Genomic DNA, 22,166 nt, shown 5'->3' with positions numbered 1-22,166 from the left:
TGTCCGAGTTCAAAACAGATTAATTTGGTCTGAAGACCAGGCAGTTACTGTCATCATCTGTGGTGGTTCAGTGACTTACCAGTTGTGCAGGGTCTGTGTGTTGGGGGGCCTGATGGCATCATGTCACAGATAGCTCCCTATGTTCTGCTGACACTGGGACAAGAGTCCAGATATGACTGTGTATTGGGGAACTGGGAGTAGCAGTGCCCGGTTAACAGCACTGAAACAGCAAGGAAAAGAAAACTGCAACAGTCTATAAATGAATAAATGCATAAAAAGAAATGTGCTTTAACATAAAATCCCCCTGTTTAAAATCCAGTGGTTTGCCTAGTTTACCAACACATGGTTCTGTGCACTGGGTACTTTACAGGTACATGAGTGGTGGCCTGGTGTGAATGCACCTAACCAGGAAGAGTGCACAGACACAGGACTGAGTCCCATATACAGACCAGTCTGTGAGGCCAGTTGCATGCTCAGTCGGAAGAGCCTGGTATGGTCGGTCGTAACCCGCTACTGTGTGCAGTATGGAACTGACCAATGGCGTAGTTCGGTAGGCATATAAATTTTAGTCACGTGTAACTGTCAAAAAGTTAAAACCAAGCAATGCATCTGGCACCCAGGATATCTGCTCCCTCCTCCTCCAGTCTTTTGCGTGGTGGTCTTCGTACTTCCTGGTCATTCAGATGAGAAGCCACCTCAGGTCCCTAGCGCAGCATGCACTTAGCACACATGAACGAACTCACAGCCACAAAAGGGCTGTCCCTCGTAAAATTCTTTGGAAAAATCCACTTTAATGGTAAAACAAATAAACCTGCAGGCAGAAAGGAAGGGGTGGTACTGACTGCACTGTGATGAAGTGCTCTCCCTGGGGGGGGGGGCGGGGGGGGCGGCCCAAATTTCGGTTTGACAAACATTAATAGATTACAACACAACACAACAGCAAGATAAGTTGCGAACAAAGTGTTTGTATCATTAAGTCACCTGTCCTCCATGTATGGGGTATTCCCCTGCAGGTGTCAACAACAACAACAAAAACGGCAAAAATAAAGGGTTTGTTTTGCACTGCGGTGACAGCAGCCCAGACTTCACACAGGAATCTGTGACAAAAAATAAATGATACAATCAACATGCAAAGATTGTTCAGTACTGTGTGTACAATATTTGTGAAATAAGGTCAATAACAAAACCAAACAAACAAAAAAGATACTACTAAATTTTGGATGATTTTTTTTTTTGTCTGTTGATATGAAATTTATTACGTACATTTTTTTCTCCAATAAAGAAAAATCGTTTTATGCATAAAATAGCCCAACACTGTACAACATTTACATCAAAGATGGGAAAGTGCTACTGATAAAAAGAAGCTCCATATATTTTTGAAGTTTCTAGGTGGTGCATGTTCCCCCCTCTGACCGGAGTGCCCTGTTCAGTCTTTGCCTTGGCTATGGACTTCACAGGGACTTCAAGGATCTCAGAAACCCTTGTCATTACTCTCGACCTTTCAGGGTGCTTTGAAACACCCGCCCACCCCACAATACAAACATGGACACACACACACAGACATACATGCATGCATGCATGCAAACACACACACACACACACACACACACACACACACACACACACACCACATACAAACACGAACACACACACACACACAGGGTTTTCACAGAAATTCTCAACATCAATAACATGGCCACCCGCTATAGCCCACAACTGCGTTCATTTACAGAACGTTAAATGACTGGGGAACGTAAACAATGTTTATCATGCAGTCAATTAGGAATGTCATCATAGCTTTGCTAAAAGCCAATGACTTAAGACAAAGTTATGAAGACAAAAGCATTTAAAAAAAATATTTTTATAATCTTTACCTGTTAAACAGTTGTCTGAGTTATATGGGGCAGCAGCAGTGATCCATGCATGGCGTGTCTTTTTATGTGAAGCCACATACTGCTCCTGTTAGCATCTGTCTCTGCTTCTGTGAAATAAAGCTACAAGAATATAACTACACACACACACACACACACACACGCATATGTGTGTGTATCTATATGTATATATATATATATATATATATATACATACATACATACATATAGATACACACACACACACACACACACACACACACACACACACACACACACACACACGTGTATGTATGTATGTATGTATGTACAATCGTCAGTCGCGTTCGACAATGAACAGCAGAGGAGGTAACTGCTGTCCGGCCTATCTGGGCTAGAATTTGATTATTGTGGAGAGTTTCTTGCCCAATTAAGTTACATCCCCACTCTCTCAGCCAAGAGGGTTTTAGGGCAGTCTGCGCTGGGATGGTTCCCAAAGGCCAGCCAGCCCCCATGGCTGCAGCACGAAGAGTCAGTGCAATCTTGCCTCCCAGTTTGAGAGTCATTCACAAAAGAGCAGTTTGGTGACTGAACCCGCATCAAAAGTAAAATAACTTACAAAATAGGAGTCGAAATCAACTGAAAATGGGTCACAACATCAACTAATGGTTACAACATTTACGATTGCCGGTAAAATAGGTTCCTGAATTTAGGACGCTAATATAGGATAAATTAATACGTTTTTTGTTTCGTTTTTTTGCCGGCAGCATTTTGTAGCTCTCACGACCTGACCAGCGCGTTGGATTAGTGCCAAGGTCAAACAGGATATATCAAGTGGTGATACATTGATCTAACAATATTTTTAGATCTGAGTGGTGTCGATGGCGCAACATGTCAGCAAAAGCGATACATACCATTAATGATCACAACGTTCAGCATGTCGATAGCTCTACTACATTTATCGATATTTATCGCTATACTGGTCAATAACACTAGTTATTGAACCTGCTGGTTACATATCCATGGTTTGACTTTGTGGGGCAAAACCCCCCAGAAATAGCAATTATAAGATGGTGGCACGTTAGTTATGTGACTGAATCTGCAGTCAACGTACAAAATAAGGGTCGAAACCCACTGAAAATGGGTTGCAACATCAAGTGATGGCAATATCGTTTCATACATGCACAAACATTGCCGGTAAAACAGGTTCCTGATTTTAAGACGCCAAAATATAGGACTTCGCCGCACCACTTGACAAATGACGACTCCGTCAGTGTGCGTGAATGAATATAAATATATATCTGCCTTTATGTTGTATTTTCTAATCTGTACTTATCTCTTCTCATTAACGGCAAAATTAAGGTCAGTGTACCGACAACTTTTAGAGCTGCCAAATATATGTTCATACTCTCTGTCTCTCTCTCACAGAGTAGTAGGTACAAGGCCATTCCATAGCTGTAGCTAGGCTACATCCGTGGCCCAACACTCGGCTTATATCAAAGACTGATATAGGCCAACAACAATGTGAGAGCTGTTTGATCAATGGATTCTCCACTGCAATGGAAAGCCATAAACATCTGAGTCTTTAGTGAAGGGCAATGACTCAAACCAGGAGGCACGACTGCACTGGCTCTTCAAGTGCTGCAGCCGTTGGAGGCTAGTTGGCCTTTGGGAACCATCCTAACGCCCACCGTCCTAAAACCCTCTTGGCCGAGAGAGTGTGGATTTAACTTGAGCAAGGCACTCTCTACTATAATCAAATTCTAGCCCAGATAGTCAGGATAGCAGATGCCTCCTCTGCTGTTTTGGTGGTCCTAGTTGGACACGGCTATCATACATCCGTAGAATAGTGCCAGTGAAACGAAGTAGTGTCTGGAATGTTGGCAAAACGTTATAATATCGACACGTTGTGATATTTACATGTAGCGATAAAGAACATCTGGATGACAAATAATAATAAATTATATATATATATATATATTATATATATATATATATATATATATATATATATATATATATATATATATATTGCCATCGACACGGAGCGCCATGGACACGTTGTTCTGTTGAGACGATAAAACTGACAACAGTGACACACAGAGCATTTAGACGAAGTGATAACGACACAGTTCGCTATTGACACGCAGCCCTGTCGGGAGAGACCCATCAGGCAACTTGCTCCCGTTGGTCTAGAATTGTCCTGTTTCTCTCGCTCTCTTTCACTCTACCTCTGTTTCTCGGGGGGAGAGGACGTAGGGGTTGGAGGGGAATGTGTGGTTGGGACTGACGGAATGGGGATAACATGTCTATGTTCCCACAAAAAAATGGCAAGGCAGGTCTATAACCCCCATGTCTATATTACCCGAAATCTATGTACCTCTCTCTCTCTCTATGTATATTCCCCAAGGCCTTTGTACCTCCATCAGGAGGAAGGCGGCAGAATGTTTAAGACACTTATATGCCAAGTGTCTGTGTGGGTCTGGATTCGAATTCGGGTCTCACCCTTTTTCTCCCAAGTTTGACTGGAAAATCAAACTGAGCGTCTAGTCATTAGGAGGAAGTGATAAACCGAGGTTCCGTTTGCAGCACGCACTTGGCGCACTGAAAAAGGCCCATGGCAACAAAAGTGTTGTCCTCTGGCAAAATTCTGCAGAAAGAAAATCCACTCTGACAAGTACACCCACATACATGCATGCAGCCATGGTCTGAATAAGCGCGTTGGGTTAAACTGCTGGTCAGGCATCTGCCTAGCATATGTAGTGTAGCGTATGTGGATTTGTCGGAAAGCAGTGATGCCTCCTTGAGAAAAAAAACCACTGTATGGCCATGTCTATATCACGCACGTCTGTTCCCCAAGGCTGCCTAGAGATTAACTACTATTAGCAAAAACCCTTGAGGTCAAGTTGTCTGGGGCATGGGTCTTGGTTCAGTGAAGGTTGCGTTGTTCGAGGGGCGGAGGTAGGTGAGTCCTGGATGTCTGTCCGAGTTTCAAAGCAATGAAAAAGGGTAAAGTCCCAAGATGAGTGAAATCCTGGCAGTTCCCCTGGCAATCCCGGAAGGGTGAGTGTGAGCGGGTGAGTCCTGGCTGTCTGAAGTTGGTTGAATTCCTGACTTTTTTTTTCTTTTCTTCATTTTTGACTCACTCGGTTGTCCCTGTGTGTGTCTGTGGTAAACTTTAACACTGCCATTTTCTCCACAAATATTTTATCAGTTGACACCAAATTTGGCATAAAAATAGGAAAAATCCAGTTCTTTCCAGTTAAGCGTGGAAGTTATATTTCTGGTGCATGTCTTTGCTGCAGAGAGTAAAAAAGGGAAATTAATTTGTAATGAATGCTAGGGGGGTTAATTGGCTTTAAACTGATCTATCTCATCTTAAACATTACATTATGAAATTATACTCAATACATAAAAAGCTTGTGTATTTTACTCTCAGTGTACAGGGCTTTCACTATGTTCATTCACCCAAGTGGTCTTTTTCGGAAAATACTAAAATCAATACTGACGAGTGGACTTTATAGATCTATTGGCTAAGCCCTGAAGGTCATGGGCAAAAATCAATTGCGTACACATATTTATACATATTCAAAGCGCGTGCCCATATTCCTCGCGAACGCGAAGGTCGCCATTTTGTTACAAGTTGTTGACCTGACCGTTCAATCCTATATTCAATGGACAATACATAATAACATGTGATGGAAAGTTGGAGAAGGAGTCCATTAAATATTTATTCAGAGAAAGATTTGTGAAGGCCTCATCACTAACTGGATTATGCCCCAAACTGCCATAAAATATCAACAAAATCAGTCGGAATTCACAGTTAAAAATAATAAACCATGAAAGTTAATACCCTTGATGAAACGTAAAAATTTACAGTCTTGACTTTTTTCTCAAAATGAAGTCCTTTTCACTTCATACGACGTTTAGAAGTACTTGAACTTGGCTCTACATGTTGTTAGTTTATCAAATACTCAATTTTCATATCAACTTTAAAACTAGAATGAACATAAAAGAGAAATTCAATCGACCATGTCGCACATTCCCGGCGGGTGTAACTAAACTTGCACATCTATCTAGATCCAGAGAAAACGGCTAAATGTTGCAGTGTGATTGCAGCGATAGCCACGTCTCCTTTACTGCGGACTTAAAAAGAATTTTTAATTGCCCTTAAAGATTTTTTGAATGCCCAAGATACACCAGAATATGATTTAAACAGCGTTCTCACTGTGAATACCGCAATCAATTTATCGCCCTTTAAAAAAAAGCATGTTTAAATGTTAAATTTTTGAACGTCAGTTAAGGATCCACGATAGTGTATTTGGTAAGACATTTTCTTCTTGTCCGAACACGCGGGATTCGAATCTGTCGTCAGGACTTTTTTTTTTTTTTTAAACCCGAAGCTTTGTACTAATACAGAACACATTTTAACGATTAGATTTTTAAAAAGTGTATCACAAGTGAGTCTTGAAGGCCTTGCCTCTCTTTTTTTTTTCCTTTGCGTTTCTTTCCAGTATATCTTTGATTTCTCCAAAATCTTTCTCTTTCGTTTTAGGTCCTTTTTTTTTTCCAGATGCTTATCTCCGTCTCTTTGTCTAAGCTTACCTTACGTTCATATTCCTTTTCGTGTTCCGGATCCTTTGGACTTGTTCGTTTTGTTTTTCTACGTAATTCTTACTTCTGTTTGTTCTTTTTCTGCTTTGCCTTGACTGGAAGGCGTCACAATATTCCGCGTGAATATGGATGTGATTGGGGACGAATCTCAGTTCATTATGGAATGCCCGAATTTTAATTAAAGATCTTTGTGATGATGAGTACATCCCAAAGAAATATTTGAATTCAAAATCCGTTTTTAATGCATTACAATTTGTTGAAAGCAGGCATAAGAGTGTGGTTTGAAATTGGGGAAATTCCACACACACACACACACACACACAAGGAAATTTTACAAATATGATCTGACCACTATATTTTATGTTTTTGTCGCCAATTTCTCTAAAATCTTTCACTGTTTTGTTTGTTGTTTGTATTTCAGTTTTTGGTGCATAATTCCAGTGTTGTTACTTTATAATTATCCTCTATACTTCAAGAGGGGTCAAAGGATTAAAACATATGAATATTCTAAAGTGGATACTTAACTGGAATTAACATTAAAGAAAAATGGATCGAAGGTTTCTTTCAGTTTCGGCCAGCCTGTTGTCAGACTGGTTTGTGCAGATCTATACATGTCGCAGTGTGCCTGAGGCGATGTCAACGTCTCCTTTACGGCCGAATTAGTTGAATGGAACCCTCAACTAAGCTCTAGACCACTCCTTTCCCATGAAACTGCGACAAATACACAGTAAGCTGAGTACTCCTTCCCCACCTGCACGCCACACACAGAGATTGATGACGCGACCACCCGCGTGATCAGCAGTCAAAATGGCTTGCAGGTGGTTGCTCTGGCTGTGATCGGCTGAGCTTACTGTGTATAAAATTGTCGCAGTTTCATGGGAAAGTAGTGGTCGTACAGCTTAGCTGAGGGTTCCATTCAACTTAGCGCATCGAGGTGGGCCTAAGACACCCTTTGTTTTTCGTCTAAACAGCCCCCCTGAGTTTAGTATTCTAAAGTTGAACATTACCAAAAACATTTCTTAAATGATCGAGATATGTCAAGAAAGCATGATTTGAATGGTGTTATTACCTCATATACAATTATATTTTATTGCGCTAAAAAGACTCACAGTATTAGATATTAGATTTGGTCGACCAGTGACGTCAGATGTGGCGTGGTGTTGGGGATACGACTATAGATACTTGTTTCTGAACAAACCATCCTTGGTTTGATCCCAGAATCAGGCCTTTCTTTTTTCTTTATACCAAGCTTATCAGTACAGGACCAGTTTTAACGATTTTTTAAATTATCTCTCTCCCCAACCCCGCTCATGATTCCTTGACTGGATCCAGCACATGTCACAAATGAGTCTTTAAGGCACGGCCTCTTGTTTTTTCTTCTTTTTTTCCTGACGTTCCGTGTAGGAAGTCCTGATTGTCTGCTGAGGGGTGAGGTCCTGAGTGCTCGTCTGAGCGTGATGTTCGCCCGAGGGTGAAGTCTGTCTGGGGTTGGGTCCTTGGTTGTCCATTTGAGGCTTATGCCGTGGTTCTGGAGATCGACTCAAAAATACACACCAAATGGCAGCATACACACATATAATATTGTACACACGCACAAGCACACAATCGCGCAGTGTGAGTCTGGCCCTTCCGGGAGAGGGTCTGTCAGGGTCCTCGTTAGTCCCACTCCTAGAGTGGAAGTCCAGAATCCGAGGTCGTGGGTTTTCCAGTAAAACCACAAGAGGGTCAGTGTTTTGCCGGCGTAGGCCAACACTCACTGAGTGTATGGGCACTGAGCGTATGGGCAAATGTGACGTCACTGCCGCGTGTACATTTAATGCCAGGTAGTGTGTTCCTGTGAAATCCAGTCCTGATCCTCATCAAGATCTTGTGGGTCTGCCATTTCATCGTCTCGTATCCTGCAGTAGAATGGTACCAACCTGAATGTGAGGTCCGTGTCTGCGCCGTATAATTCAGTCTGCCAAGAAAATATCGGCATGTATTGCTTTTCTGTTCTTCCTCAGTTCCTCTCGCGAGAAAGCATGCAAAGAGGATTTTGAGTCGTACACTATTGTTACTGCTCGACGGGCGCATTAGCCAAGTGGTTAAAGCGTTGGACTTTCAATCTGAGCGTCCCGGATTCGATTCTCGGTAACGGCGCCTGGTGGGTAAAGGGTGGAGAATTTTACGATCTCGCAGGTCAATATATTTGCAGACCTGCTTGTGCCTGAACCCCCTTCGAGCATTTGTGCTAGCAGAAGATCAAATACGCACGTTAAAGATCCTGTAATCCATGTCAGCGATCGGTGGATTATGGAAACAAGAACATACTCAGCATGCACACCTCAGAAAACAGAATATGGCTGCCTACATGGCGGGGTAAAAACGGTCACACACGTAAAAGTCCACTCGTGTACATACGAGTTGCAGCCCACGAACGAAGTAGTAGTTACTGCTCGGAGGTGAGACTGGGGGTTTATGGAGTTGTGGCATAAATTATGGTTCACTGAGGTGCAAGTCACAGGTTGGCGTACAGCACAGCTGTGAGGATACTGACCCTTTTGTTCAGGCAGATTATTTGGGCAATTTTCATACCAGGCATGACCAATGCACAACCTGACTCACCATTCTCCAAGTCGGAGCCGTTCGTGAAGATAACAGGTGTTGAGAAAATCGATCGTCAATTTGTATTTTTGCCAAAGAAGAAAGGTACAGTGGGTAATTTTTCTTGAACCCGTAGGACAGCAACGTGTCCATTTCTTTCGAGCACCTAGGGTGTGGGAACATAGACCTTGGTGAAATATAGCCTTGAGGGAACACAGACCCAGAAAACGTTTATTTGGGGGGAAAATGAACTTTGGGGAAACAAGACCTGGGGGAACTTAAAGACCTTTCTCCCCACCTGTCCTGTCTTCCACTCTGCATTTCTCTCCACGCGACCGCACTACGTGACCCAAGCACCTCAGTGGTAGCCCTCTGCAATAGTTTCTTTCCGAGAACCCTGGAAGAACCTGCCTCCCAGCCTCTTGGATACTCCTTCATTGGAGCTCTTCAAACCTAGTCTGGGTCAGCATACTGGCTCAACTAAGAAAAACTAATCAACAGCACCACGTGTACATAGTTCTAACCTTTCAGATCAAGCTGTTTCTGAGCTATAGGCCACCCACTTGTTACACCCAGTCAGCTCAGCAGACTCCACCACTGGACTACGCACGTTCGTCAGAACCCAGTCCAAGCCAAGTAAGAAGAAGAAGCAGCAGCACGTGTAAACCCCATACGAACATTGTCACAAAGCATGTCGAATGTAACAAGTGCAACAATGTCTATTCGTCTTTTAGTTTTAAGCAAGCAAACACGACGAATTATGCAGTGTATGGAAGGTAGGAAAATTACTCACGTTGTTTTGACCATACGCCTCCTGTTGGTAAGGTGTTTCCATAACCAAGGCTACATGACTTCCGCCGCGAATCTGCTAACCCGGCACCAGCCATCATCATGTCCACAGTCAACTGTGAATAAGGAAGAAAGAAAGAAACTTTCCCAGTTTCCCCGTTCCCAGAGCCTGTCCTGTTGCACAGCCAGTTGGCATTGACTGGTCAACTCACTGCAACGATACCCAGTTGGAGGGACTCACGTTTTGCACGCACCGCATCTGCTGTTTTTGCCGGTGACAAACTTAAACGTGTTCTCCCGTTAAAGATTTACACTCAGCATTCAGGCGGAGAAACTGTTTTACGCCTTTCGAGGCAGACACCGTTGACTGATATAATTATGGAACTGTAGACAGTCTAATTAGCCCGTGTGTGTGTGTGTGTGTGTGTGTGTTTTCTGATACTCTGTATGTAAGTCATATGTCCTGGCCGGCAAAAAGGCAACAACATGATCATGATAAAGAGTGCCCACTCATGTTCCGGAACACACACACACACACACACACACACACACACTGACACACACACACACACACAAGCGCGCGCGCGTATGAAAAGGCCAGAAATGAAGAAAGCGAAAATGTCTAACACAGTCAGAATTTCCAGAACTTGAGACTGATGGAAAAACTATCTTAATTTATTGGGTTAGCCTTGACAAGAGTTGTGGCATCCACGGTAGTAGACTAGATTCTGATTTTAATTATTTTGTCTTTATTGAACATTTATTGACCCCAGTAAGTGGATTCAGTACACAGAATGTACTATGTATTCAGTACACACTGATTGCAAGTATCATAAACTGAGGTTACGGAACTATGCACAACACTGTTATCTTTTGACACGAATGGTGTCACATAGAATGCGAATGTACAAGGCAGTAGAGCGTAAAACACACGTGCAACACAACCGGCCAAGTAATCAGTCCTCGCGGGAACACATTGCCGGCACATACGTCATCAGCGGTACAACACACGGGATATGAGAAGAAAGCCGTACATACACCGTATACACAATGTCAGGTTGCCTTATAGCTTGCTGGCACGCTCGTTCAGTCGTCCTACAGTGAAAGCGAATGCGGTGGTGAGCCGGATTGCCCATTTTTTATCCTCTCGTGACTAACGCAGTCTGTTTGCGTTTACCAAACCAGCTTTTTAAATTAAAAAATGTTGTTGTTTTTCAGTTAATGCCGAAAGGCAGTGTTAATGAATGACACCATTGTGTAAAAACAGTAGATGTTGGTCGGAAAGACCAAAGAGATCATCATAGCCCGTACTCAGTATATGGCATGACAGACCGATACAATAATTAATTGCCTCCCTTGCTTTGCTTATTTCGGCGCAGGGAAAATGCGCAGTTGTTATGTCCAATGCGACCAGCGCGCACAGTTTCAGTTTCACTTTCTCAAGGAGGCGTCACTGCGTTCGGACAAATCCATACACGCTACACCACATCTGTTGAGCAGATGCCTGACCAGCAGCATAACCCAACGCGCTTAGTCAGGCCTTGAGTGCATGCTTACATATTTGATTACCTATGAAAGTGGATTTCATTTTACGTAATTTCGCCAGAGGACAACACTCTCGTTGCCATGGGTTCTTTTTCAGTGCGCCAAGTGCGTGCTGCACACGGGACCTCGGTTTATCGTCTCATCCGAAAGACTAGACGCTCAGTTTGATTTTCCAGTCAAACGTAGGAGAAAGGGCGAGAGCGGGATTCGAACCCACACCCTCACGGACTCTCTGTATTGGCAGCTGAGCGTCTTAACCATTCTGCCACCTTCCTCCAGCGCGCACAATCGCGGCGCACGCGCACATGCACAAAAACTGACACAAGTATGCATGAATGCAGAGCGGAGAGAGAGAAGGGGGCGGGGGGTAGGGGGGGGGGAGAGACTGAGAGAGAGAGATTTGGGGCAGAAGGCAGAAGAAAGAGAAGGGGGAGACTGAGAAAGAACACACACACACACACACACACTGGCACACACGCACGCACGCACGCGGCGATGAACTGAGAGAGATGGGAAACACAATACAGCATACTGTGTGGTTACCAGTCTAATTGACTGGTTGGCACTATGCACAAGTGTTTCGGGTTCAGCCATCGTTCGCCACATTCCGGTGACCATGGCAACAGAGCCAGTCGTCCCTATTTAATCAGCACTTGCGGCGCTACAGTAGACACACACACGCACACACACTGATATACAAATATATATATATATATATATATATATGTGTGTGTGTGTGTGTGTGTAGAGAGAGAGACAGACAGACAGACAGACAGACAGCTGAGAGAGATAAACACCATGAAAAGTGAAACCAACGAAACCTAACAACCAGCCCAACGAATACCTAGTGCCTAAGCAACTAAAACTAAGAATCCATGAAACTAACCGACAGTTTATATAACAAACAGGTCAATTATTTGATAGTGAATACATAAAACACTTGTCTGAGTTTTCGTAAAAACAACAACAACAAACAAACAAAAAGTCCATCAATGAATAATGAATGAATAACTTTTTTCGTCGTGAAAAACATGGAACTATAATTGCACACAGAGATTATTTTGTATAGTATGATATAGGCAAAACAGAACATAAAACTGCACGAAATCGGATAATCCACTGCAGTGCAGTGACAACAAACGAAATTGTGAGAAAGGCCTACACCAAGACCAGTAATAAACTGACAATGTATAGGCCTATCCCCTCAAGTTCTTCTCCTATTTGTTAAAATATGATAGTTAAAACCGAACACACTTGATAAGAACCACATGGCCTGCGAAAACAACGACAACAAAAAAAAAAAAAAAAAAAAAAAAAAAATCTATCTACCTATCAGTCTCTCTGTCTCTCTCTGTCTCTCTCTCTCTCTCTCTCTCTCTATATATATATATATATATGAGAATGTGTGTGTGTGTGTGTGTGTGTGTGTGTGTGTAGCCTACTGTATAAACGCTCTGCTTTCATCAGCTGAGACAGGCAAAGAGAGAGAGAGAGAGAGCGAGTAGTGACATCAAAATATCAAGCACGAATTTCAATGAAACATTTGAAGAGTTTATTCGTGTCGGCCTTCAATAACACTTAATAAAACAGAATCATAATACTGTAGCAGTGGTGTTATTAAAGGTTATACCAAGCGCTGTATGTGGACTGTTAGTAACAAAAATACTTCACCGTTTACAAAAAAAGAAAAGAAAAAAAGAAGAAAAAAAAGAAGCGAACTATTCATGATAATTTAAGTTAACAAACATCTCGCTTTTGTAAATATCTGACACCAAGCCGATCACATTATAGAAACTATTGTATCAGAATCAGTTACGATCGCAAGCAATATTAACTGATCAGAGGTTCTTGTGAAAATATCATAAGTTGCTGTCAACATGATTAATTCCGTCAGTAGAATAAATTATGTGCTGGAAAATAACATCCGAAAGAAAAGCAAAAGTTCAGATCACATGGTGTCTGCTGACAACTTCGGTACGAAGAGCATGCGTCTTTTCGTGTTTGTTGTTGTTTTTGTTGCTGCTGTTGTTGTTTGCTCAGGCTCACAAAGGCTTCTATGTTTCGCGGGAAGATGCGACAATATCAAGAATACTACCAGTCCCGTATCACGACCGCGTGACTGCTAAAACAACACTGCAAAAACACTGAGCTTGTGTGGATCTTCTGCAGTCAAAGCATTAATTTGTATCTGAGATGCAGAACACAAACTGTTGCTGCTAGTACTACAAACAATACATCAAAGCTTTAGTCAGCTTTGGAGTCGGAACTGACAGCAGCCCCATGCATTGTATAGCGAATATGAAGGGTGGGTTTCAAATTTTGTTTGTGCGTTTCCCAAGCTGACATGGGATTACGACCTCTTTGCTTTGGTTTAGGGTAAATAACTAATACGTCTCAAAACACGATGGGTGGTTAAAGCGTTGGACTTTCAATCTGAGGGTCCCGGGTTCGAATCTCGGTAAAGGCGCCTGGTGGGTAAAGAGTGGAGGTGTTTCCGATCTCCCAGGTCAACACATGTGCAGACCTGCTTGTGCCTGAACGACCTTCTTGTGTATACGCAAGCAGAAGATCAAATACGCACGTTAAAGATCCTGTAATCCATGTCAGCGTTCGGTGGGTTATGGAAACAAGAACATACCCAGCATGCACATCTCAGAAAACGGAGTAAGGCTGCTTACATGGCAGGGTAAAAAAAAGAAAAAAAGGTCACACACATAAAAGCCAACTCGTGTACATACGAGTAAACGTTGGAGTTGCAGCCCACGAACGAAGAAAGAAGGAGTTTCAAAACACCAAGAGTAGAAAGGTTGGGGTTTTTTTCATAACCGAATCAAAGGGTTCAACTCGCTTGTATTATTTCGGTGGTCTCTCATTATACAACCTTTATCAGCAAAACTGATAAAGGGAAGTCAAGTTTGGTTGGACAGGCTACATGAGACTGCAGTGACAGCACCATGCATGGTCAGGCGCCTGTAGCCTGGCAACTTCAATGCGTACTTTGAACTTGGTTCACTGACAGCCTGTCCAGCACAAGACTTTCCTGTATCGGTTTTGCTGATGAAGGTTGTGAGAGACCACCGACATAAACAAGCGAGTTGTAACTTCTGATTTAAAGTATAGGAAACTGTAAAAATCATCCTGAATCAGAGAATCTATAAACCAACTAATTTTCAAAGCACAGACAGACGCGTGCAGGAAATCACACTCGCACGCAGTAGATCAAAAAGATCAATGTGTTCGGTTTAACGTCAGCCGAACTGAAAACAACAACAACAAAAACAATTAGGGTAGGAATGGGTAATTGCGAACAGCGTGTAAATGCGAACGATTCGTATACCGCTCCACTTCGAAGCCTTCTTAACATTTGCATTTCACAATTTCACCTTAATGAATATCCATTTCCAAAAACAGGTCAAACATCAGCTACTTCTGGTTATTTCCGCGCTCTTTCTTCTGTTCGTGCACCATTGCCGATCAAGGTTACAAACATGTTCTCAAAATCATGAAATCATGGGAAGCAAGTTGTAGGACATGAACTTTGACACAGTTTAAAAGAGTTGATTTGATCGGATATGTTGAATGCGCATTTCCAGTGCTGGGAGAATTTAAGAAAACATATCGGTGACAGATCAGAACGTCAGTTTTGACAGGAATCTGCAAAATAGTGTCGCTTGCAATTAGACCATAGGATATTTTGACGTGAGTCTATTTGTGAACAGTGCTGCACAGTTACTGAGCACTCTCAAAAGGGTGTGTTTGTGTGATGTGTGGGGTGTCTGTGTTTGAATGTCTGTTTGTGTGTGTGCATGTGTGATCAAAACCAACAATACAACAGTCTGGTGCGGTGTTCCAATAATATCTAATAATAGTCTAATGAGTTAGAGGCCTGCTCCTGTTTTAATTGTCTACATGTCCCCAAAGCCATCGTTCGCAATCACACTTGCCCGTTCGCATTTACCGTCAGGCACCCCTGCTGTTTCAAACGTCGACAAAACGTTGAAAAAGAATGAGTAGACGAATTTGTCCTGGTGCAACAGTCGGAGAAAGCCTTCAAAAAACAAAAGAACTACGTTTGCCTTTCGTGCGACATGTTATCTTTGCACTACACACGTTGAGCTGGTCGCTTCGACTGGACCGTTCGCAATTACCCATACTTACCTTAAATGACATTCCACATCTTAACAATTAGTTGGATGGCCTGACACATTCAAACGTTTAAAATCTTCACACTGTGTATGTTGCAACAGAGAGCCATGGTAATATGGATCTATAGGTATGCATACGTTATGTGAGTAAATTTTGAAATATTACATAGGTGTAGGTGTATTCTCTTTCAAGGCAAAAGTCTTCCACATACACAGTGCGCTGCACTGTGATTACCCAGTATCAAGTAAACATCCAACCACAATTTGGGTTAAAAATTCTGTTCGAAGGATAAATAACTTTCTAAACGCCCAAACACCCCACTTTGGGGGGAAAAAAAATCAAACTTGCTTTATTGGATCGGGTTGAGATCAAGAATGGCTCGAACGTTTACCTCATGACGTTACTACATGACGCTTTGTCTTGTTTCAATAAACTAGCGTCATGTTTTAAATGAAACTGTTTTCGGAGAGCAGTAGGTCTGCCCTTGTTACGAAGACACTGCCGGTCAACAGATTTCCGCGAAACAAAACTTGATTTATCTGAAGGCACAGGAATTTCCTAAACGCCCCTCCAGTGCTTTATGGTGAAGTTAAATAAGGGAGTGGACTCCCGCGAACGGTAATATAACGTATCCAGTAAAAGTCCATCCCCAGCTTTAGGGTGAAATTTGTGCAGCGGGGTGTGCGCAAACAAAGTACTTTGGCAGTACAATCACTGGTGTGTGTGTGTGTGTGTGTGTGTGTGTGAAATCGTCTCGTCTGAGGTGATTCCTTTCGCGACGTCTGGTTAATAGATTGATACATAAAACATTCCCGAATATATATATACATCTGCTTGCAGAGGCAATACACACTGTCCTGTGTTTGATTTTTTTTTATGTACAAATCGCGGTGTTCAGTCTTCATTTCGCTCCCTTCCGTGTCTGGTAGCACCATATGGACTCCCGTAATAAAATGTTCCCCCCCCCCCCCCCTTGGAATACAGTCACATGGACTGAATTGGGGATGAGCAATGATTTTCCCCCTCCGATACGACATAACAATAAACGTGATTGGGCACAGATACAGTCCGTCACAAAATCAAAATATAGAACTGATTAACTTTAAAGAGAGGAGGGGTTTCTGCTTTCAAACAGGCTGGTGATAAACTGCATTTGTATGAATATAATGTTTTTATTGTGTTTGTTAAATAAACACAGGACGGGCAGGGGGCATGACCATACCACAAATCAGAACGAAAAGCGTTGGTGAATCACCAAGTGCATACTGCTCTTCGACCCACAGGTTAGTACTGGATGTTCAACAATCACTCATGGTGTGGTGGAGATCTGTGTGGGGAACGGACAGAGATCACCAAAGAAAGGATAAGTGAAGGTGATCACACGTCACAAGCGGGTACACTCCAGGAGGAGTAGAGAGTGCTGTCATAGCTGTACTCATCGTCACTGTACTCCTCAGAGCTGCAGCTGGAGGTGGTTGAGGAACTGTCGTCTTCTGGGGCAGAGCGCCAAGCTTTGGGCCGCTGGTTGTAGTCTCCGTATCGGACCTTGCCTCGAACACCGTGCTTCTCAGGCGATTTCCATGCCTTAGGGCGCGGGTTGTAGTCCCCAAATTTCATCTCGCGTTGAGCATCATCCTTCGCCTGCATGTGGTAATGTCCCCTCTTCGAAGACTGCCAGGCTTTGGGTCGAGGGTTGTAGTCACCCAAACGCGTCTGACTCTTGGACTTACGGTTTTGGGATGTCCAGGCTTTGGGACGGGGGTTGAAATCCCCGAAATGGACGTCAGGACTGGGGCTGAGGTCCACGTCTTCGTATTCGCTGGACTTCCAAGGCGCTGGCCTGGGATTGTAATCACCAAAGGCCTGTGGACTGCCGTCTACCTCGTCTTCCGGCTGCCAGGCCTTGGGCCGTGGATTGTAATCGCCAGTGTCTTGGAGGCCCGTGTCCTCCATGCTGACAGGGTGCCAGGATTTGGGGCGTGGTTTTTGGCCACCCTGCAAAACTGAATGCTGGGCCTCAGGGCTGAGGGCTGCAGGGTCATCATAGTAGTAGTAGTAAACGTTGTCCACGTTCACGGCAAGCAAGCCTGGGAGATGGTCTGGGCGTGGCGCTGGAGTTGCTGCAACACAATGCAACGCGTACGAATCAGTAATGATTACATTAGGAAAGGTGAAGGTAGGAACGTAGGTACGCAGAAAAAGGCGGACAGACAGGTACTAGATAGTTGGGTACATTTTCTTAGAAAATCAGACTGGAATATCATTTTGTTTTAGATTCTGCAAAACAAAGTTTCAACTATAACGAATATTACAGAATGATGAGTCTTCTGGAAAGACAGACAAGCTTGGTCTTATTCTTATTAATCAGCCACACAGGACCGTTATTGGGGTTAAAAACATTCAGTCAAAACAAAACAAAAGACACAAACAACAGCAACAGCAAATCTAAAACGCAACACCACTTCAAACCGCATCGACTACCTGAAAAAAATTAGTCATATTCAAGCACATCAATCCTGGACATGCCTTTGGCGTTGACAATCTATGAGGTTCTCACAGAGAATCTTTTTTTAATTCTAAAAAGAAAGAAAGAAGAAACAGACCATACTTCACAACACTGAGAAAGTGGACGATCTAAGACGGTTCGGATAATATCCAATCATATTTGTCATAATGCATGGGTATGGATCAATTATTGGCTACTGAATTATGACTCTTAAGAGCACCATGCCGTATCAACGAAAAATATGTATTTAAGTCAACAACAAAAACAGAAAAAGAAAGAAAAAATTTCGTTTGAAATAAATATTTGGAGCAACACTTGGGGCCACAGTTGTTGTTTCTGTCTCAGTGTTTGTGTGTGGGCGGTGACTGTGTGCACAATCGAAGCCGTGTGGCATGTTCAACACGCCCTGGTGGGAACAAAATTAATTTCATTTCACAGTCAATGTGAAGATTATGTTTCTAATGAAAACAAGAAATCCGAAAACCACCACCACACACCAACTTTTAAATACATATTTCCAACAAATACACATACATACCTGTTTGTCCAGTACCCCCATCAACAGTGCACCAGCCCTTGGCGTTACGGTTGAAGTCGCGGCCCCTCACTGCAGGGATACGGGGCGTGGACTTCAGAACAGCCTTGGGAGCCTTCAATGGCTGGATCTGCGACAGACCCTCTGGCGGCGCGTACCGCAGGATTCTGTACAACTTCTGCAAGCGTTCGGCGTCAGAGAGGTTGTCTTCAGTGTCCTCCTGATCTCTGGGCGTGTCACCTGCGTTTTGGTTCACCACATCGAGTTGCATGTTACTGGGTCGTCCGAAGGGCCGGGCCTTAGATGACCCTGAGGACCCCTTCCACGGGACTGGGTGCGTTGCGAAAGTTGTAGGCCCTGGAAAGAAATCCTGTCTGGACCTTGGCGTTTGGTTGGGGTTGTCGTCAACAGTGTATTTGTCGGTTCGCTGTTTTTGTTTCTCGAACATTCTGCCTCCACGGCCCTGGTTGGCGCGGAGCTGGGCAGCCAGGTCGAAAGAGGCCACAGGGGCCATGTTGCGGTGGTCACACTTCTGGGCATAAAGCCTCATGTATTCAAGCTCGTTCTTGTTAAGACTCATCCTTTGCGGTTGGTTGAAGAGCAGACACACGAGGGATTCAGAACACTAGCGCAGGGTAACTACACAGAGCTGAAAGACTGTGCGGCACGAGGCACAATATACTCAAAATACTGCTCCCACTGCAGTGTATTCAGCCCTTTACCACTGTCACTTTTTAACAACTCCAAGAACTCGCAGTGAACACAGAGACAGAAGCTGACCACTCACAAAGCTAGTGTTGTTTTCTGGCTCCCCCCCTACTGCACAACTGATGACAGTGATGTGCATGCATTTCGGGAAACATTTCCACTCGTCTTAGTCCCCTTCAGTCATTGGCCGGGGATGGCACAGTGCCAAAAGCGATGCAGCAGATTTTTTTTTTCTTTTTTCGTTCTTTCTTCTGTTGTTTTTCTCGGCTGGTCAGGATTATGCGTTGACTGTGTTATTATGTAGTTGTGGTATATGCTCTTCCTTTCTGTTTGCGTGGGAAGGCCGTAAGTAGGTGGGTGTAGGTGGTGGTTTGGAAGACGAAAGGCTGACAGTGACTTGCTTGAAACCTGCACGCTCCTGGCCTTGACATAGATAGTTCATCACGTGGCAGCGCAAACAGTCAGAGTGGGGAGAGAATAGAGAAGGTGGGGATGCATGCGTGTATGCAAGTGACGACGGACTGGAAGAGACTGAAGGGATTACTTGCCAGGAGCTGTGCCAGGAAGATTATTATTGCATTTGGCAGAAGACACCCTCTCTGTCCTGTTCTTATTGCCAGTAAGTCGACCATGCATAATGAAGAACAAGACAGTAGAGAATGTTCATATTGGACACAAGGAGTCTGGGATCTCTGTGTGTGTGTGTGTGTTGTGTGTGTGTGTGTGTGTGTGTGAGAGAGAGAGAGAGAGAGAGAGAGAGAGAGAGAGAGAGAGAGAGACGCACGCACTTGCCCCGGCGTCTTACGCGTGCACGTACAAACGTACGGTACGTACGCATGCGCACGGCTGTGGTGTGTGTGTGTGTGTGTGTGCGCGCACAGTAAAAGCTTTCTTAACACAGAGAGATGAATGAGCACAAGAATAACCAATATTTATTCATGTTTCACAGCCATTGATAAGGCGTCAGGATGAATTACTGCCTATGCTATATTTTCCATTTTTGTTCAAGACCTTGCAAATGCGACGTCTAAAAACATTTGTGTGGTCCAATATTACAAGGATCACGATATCGTTATGTCGACTGATGAATACCAGTTTAAGGAAACAGACTAACAGAGCAATAACACATTTTCAAAAGTGTTGCCAAGGTAAACTGAATGAACTGTAAGCGCGGGAGAAATAATGTGTTAGAATTTCCTGGAGAAAAAGACTGAAAATGAAGCTTACACCCATTCTAGACTGCAGATGGTAAGACATTGAAATGTCAATACTAAAGTTGTCAGTATACCTAGAAATTAAAACTGGAAAATATGAACAGAAAACGTAGTGAATAAAGCAAGGATTATGTAAAATGTTCCCATGAAAGTCATTCACAGTTAACCTGGGTTCAAGGTGCGAAAACTTGAATGTCTATCCCTTTACCTAGTGGGTCAAATCAGAGAGTGTAGAAGGAGGGAGAGGGCACACTCCCTTCTTTCCCCTATGTGCAAAACTGAAGCCTCGCTCGCTCGCGGCGCGCCGCGTCCCTCACCACCCTCTCCCTTCCCCCAGACAGTAGATAGCAGCCAGGCGCAAAGGAGAAGCAACACAGAAAAAGCATGTGCGTATGTTGACTGTCTGCGGCATGTCCCCCAAAATAAATACGTGGGTTATCGACATAATTTTGCAGATTCTCCATAGGTTTTAAAAGAGATACAGCAAAGAGAGAGAGAGAGAGAGAGAGAGAGAGAGAGAGAGAGAGAGAAACACTGACAAGGCGACAGAAATAATGACATATGTTCATTTATGTTTTACCTTTTCACTCTCCTCATCCACACCCCACACAATGTGATATACACAGTTCTAAATAATATTATCGCAGAGATAACAAGTCTGACATAATTATATCAAAATACTTGTACATATAAAAGCTACAGCAATTTAAAAACATACAAATATATACAGTAAATTAAATTACCTGCTTTTTACTGTGATTCATGGCTGGTTCTGGCTTTTTTGGAACTTGCAGGGTGATCCTGTCGACAGGGCATTTTTCTTTTTGTTGTGACTTTAGGTGGTGGATTTGGAATGTTGAATAATGTGGGGACAGCATTCCACACAAGACTCAATTTTTCCGCACTGGGATTCATAAACTGATTTGGCTCAAAATGTTCAGAGCAAAGTTTGCAGTCAGTGTACAGGTACTCGCTGGTTTTTCCCTGTTGATCAGCTCGCCTGGTGTTCTGAACCCACTTTTTGCATCTGTACAAAAAAAGCAATATAGCATTTCAATATTTATTTTCATTCAGTTTTCAATTTATAGAAACTGGTATCATTTCATCCTCAGTTGTTCTCTTCATCCTTCTCAGTACTATTACTACTACCACGACAACAACAACTACTACTGATGATGATGAAGATGATGATGATGATGACAAAGCTGGTGCTGCTACTACTGCTGCTGTTGCTGCTGCTCCTGCAACTGCTTCTACTATTACTGCCATTCCTGCTAAACTGAGTGATTACTGATTACTAGAAAGATTTGACTGGCGTCTACTGCAAGTAGTGATTACTATTACTATGACTGCTAGCTGAGCAGTCTACCATAACCACTACACTACAACCATAGCAACACATTCAGTGTTGCATAATTATATCAATGCATCACTATGGTTCTAATCACTAAAACAGTGCCTCATTTTGGGTTCAGTTTTGATGCCGCTCTAATGTTGTCTGTCCCAGACCCAAAGTCACAATCACAAAACGTCACGGATACCTTTCACAGCTCTACTTTCGGTTTTGCTGAAAACTACTTTCACTTTGCACACTCGGCTAAACAAAGCTCTGACTAACGAATGTAATAACGACATAAATGTCCATATCAACACGATACTTCATTAAACAAAATCAT

The 22,166-nt window shown here is 43.2% G+C and overlaps 1 protein-coding gene and 1 long non-coding RNA gene across 2 annotated transcripts; both read right to left on the bottom strand.

The window, feature by feature from the left end:
- Positions 1-963: 963 nt before the first annotated feature.
- LOC143293930 (uncharacterized) lies at positions 964-10,188 on the bottom strand. Its single transcript, XR_013056852.1, has 3 exons — positions 9,841-10,188; positions 1,875-1,981; positions 964-1,097 (listed from the first exon to the last, which is right to left on the bottom strand). It is a non-coding gene; the product is annotated as an uncharacterized LOC143293930 (long non-coding RNA).
- Positions 10,189-12,919: 2,731 nt separating this feature from the next.
- LOC143288727 (uncharacterized) lies at positions 12,920-19,708 on the bottom strand. Its single transcript, XM_076597354.1, has 2 exons — positions 18,572-19,708; positions 12,920-17,647 (listed from the first exon to the last, which is right to left on the bottom strand). The coding sequence occupies exons 1-2, from the start codon at positions 19,146-19,148 to the stop codon at positions 16,905-16,907; spliced, it is 1,320 nt and encodes a 439-aa protein (XP_076453469.1). The 5' UTR covers positions 19,149-19,708; the 3' UTR covers positions 12,920-16,904.
- Positions 19,709-22,166: the final 2,458 nt, after the last annotated feature.

Source organism: Babylonia areolata, chromosome 1 (genome assembly GCF_041734735.1).
Source record: "Babylonia areolata isolate BAREFJ2019XMU chromosome 1, ASM4173473v1, whole genome shotgun sequence".
Taxonomy (NCBI): Eukaryota; Metazoa; Mollusca; class Gastropoda; order Neogastropoda; family Buccinidae; genus Babylonia; species Babylonia areolata.
Note: the sequence above shows the minus strand (reverse complement) of the source record. Positions and strands in the feature narration are given on the sequence as shown.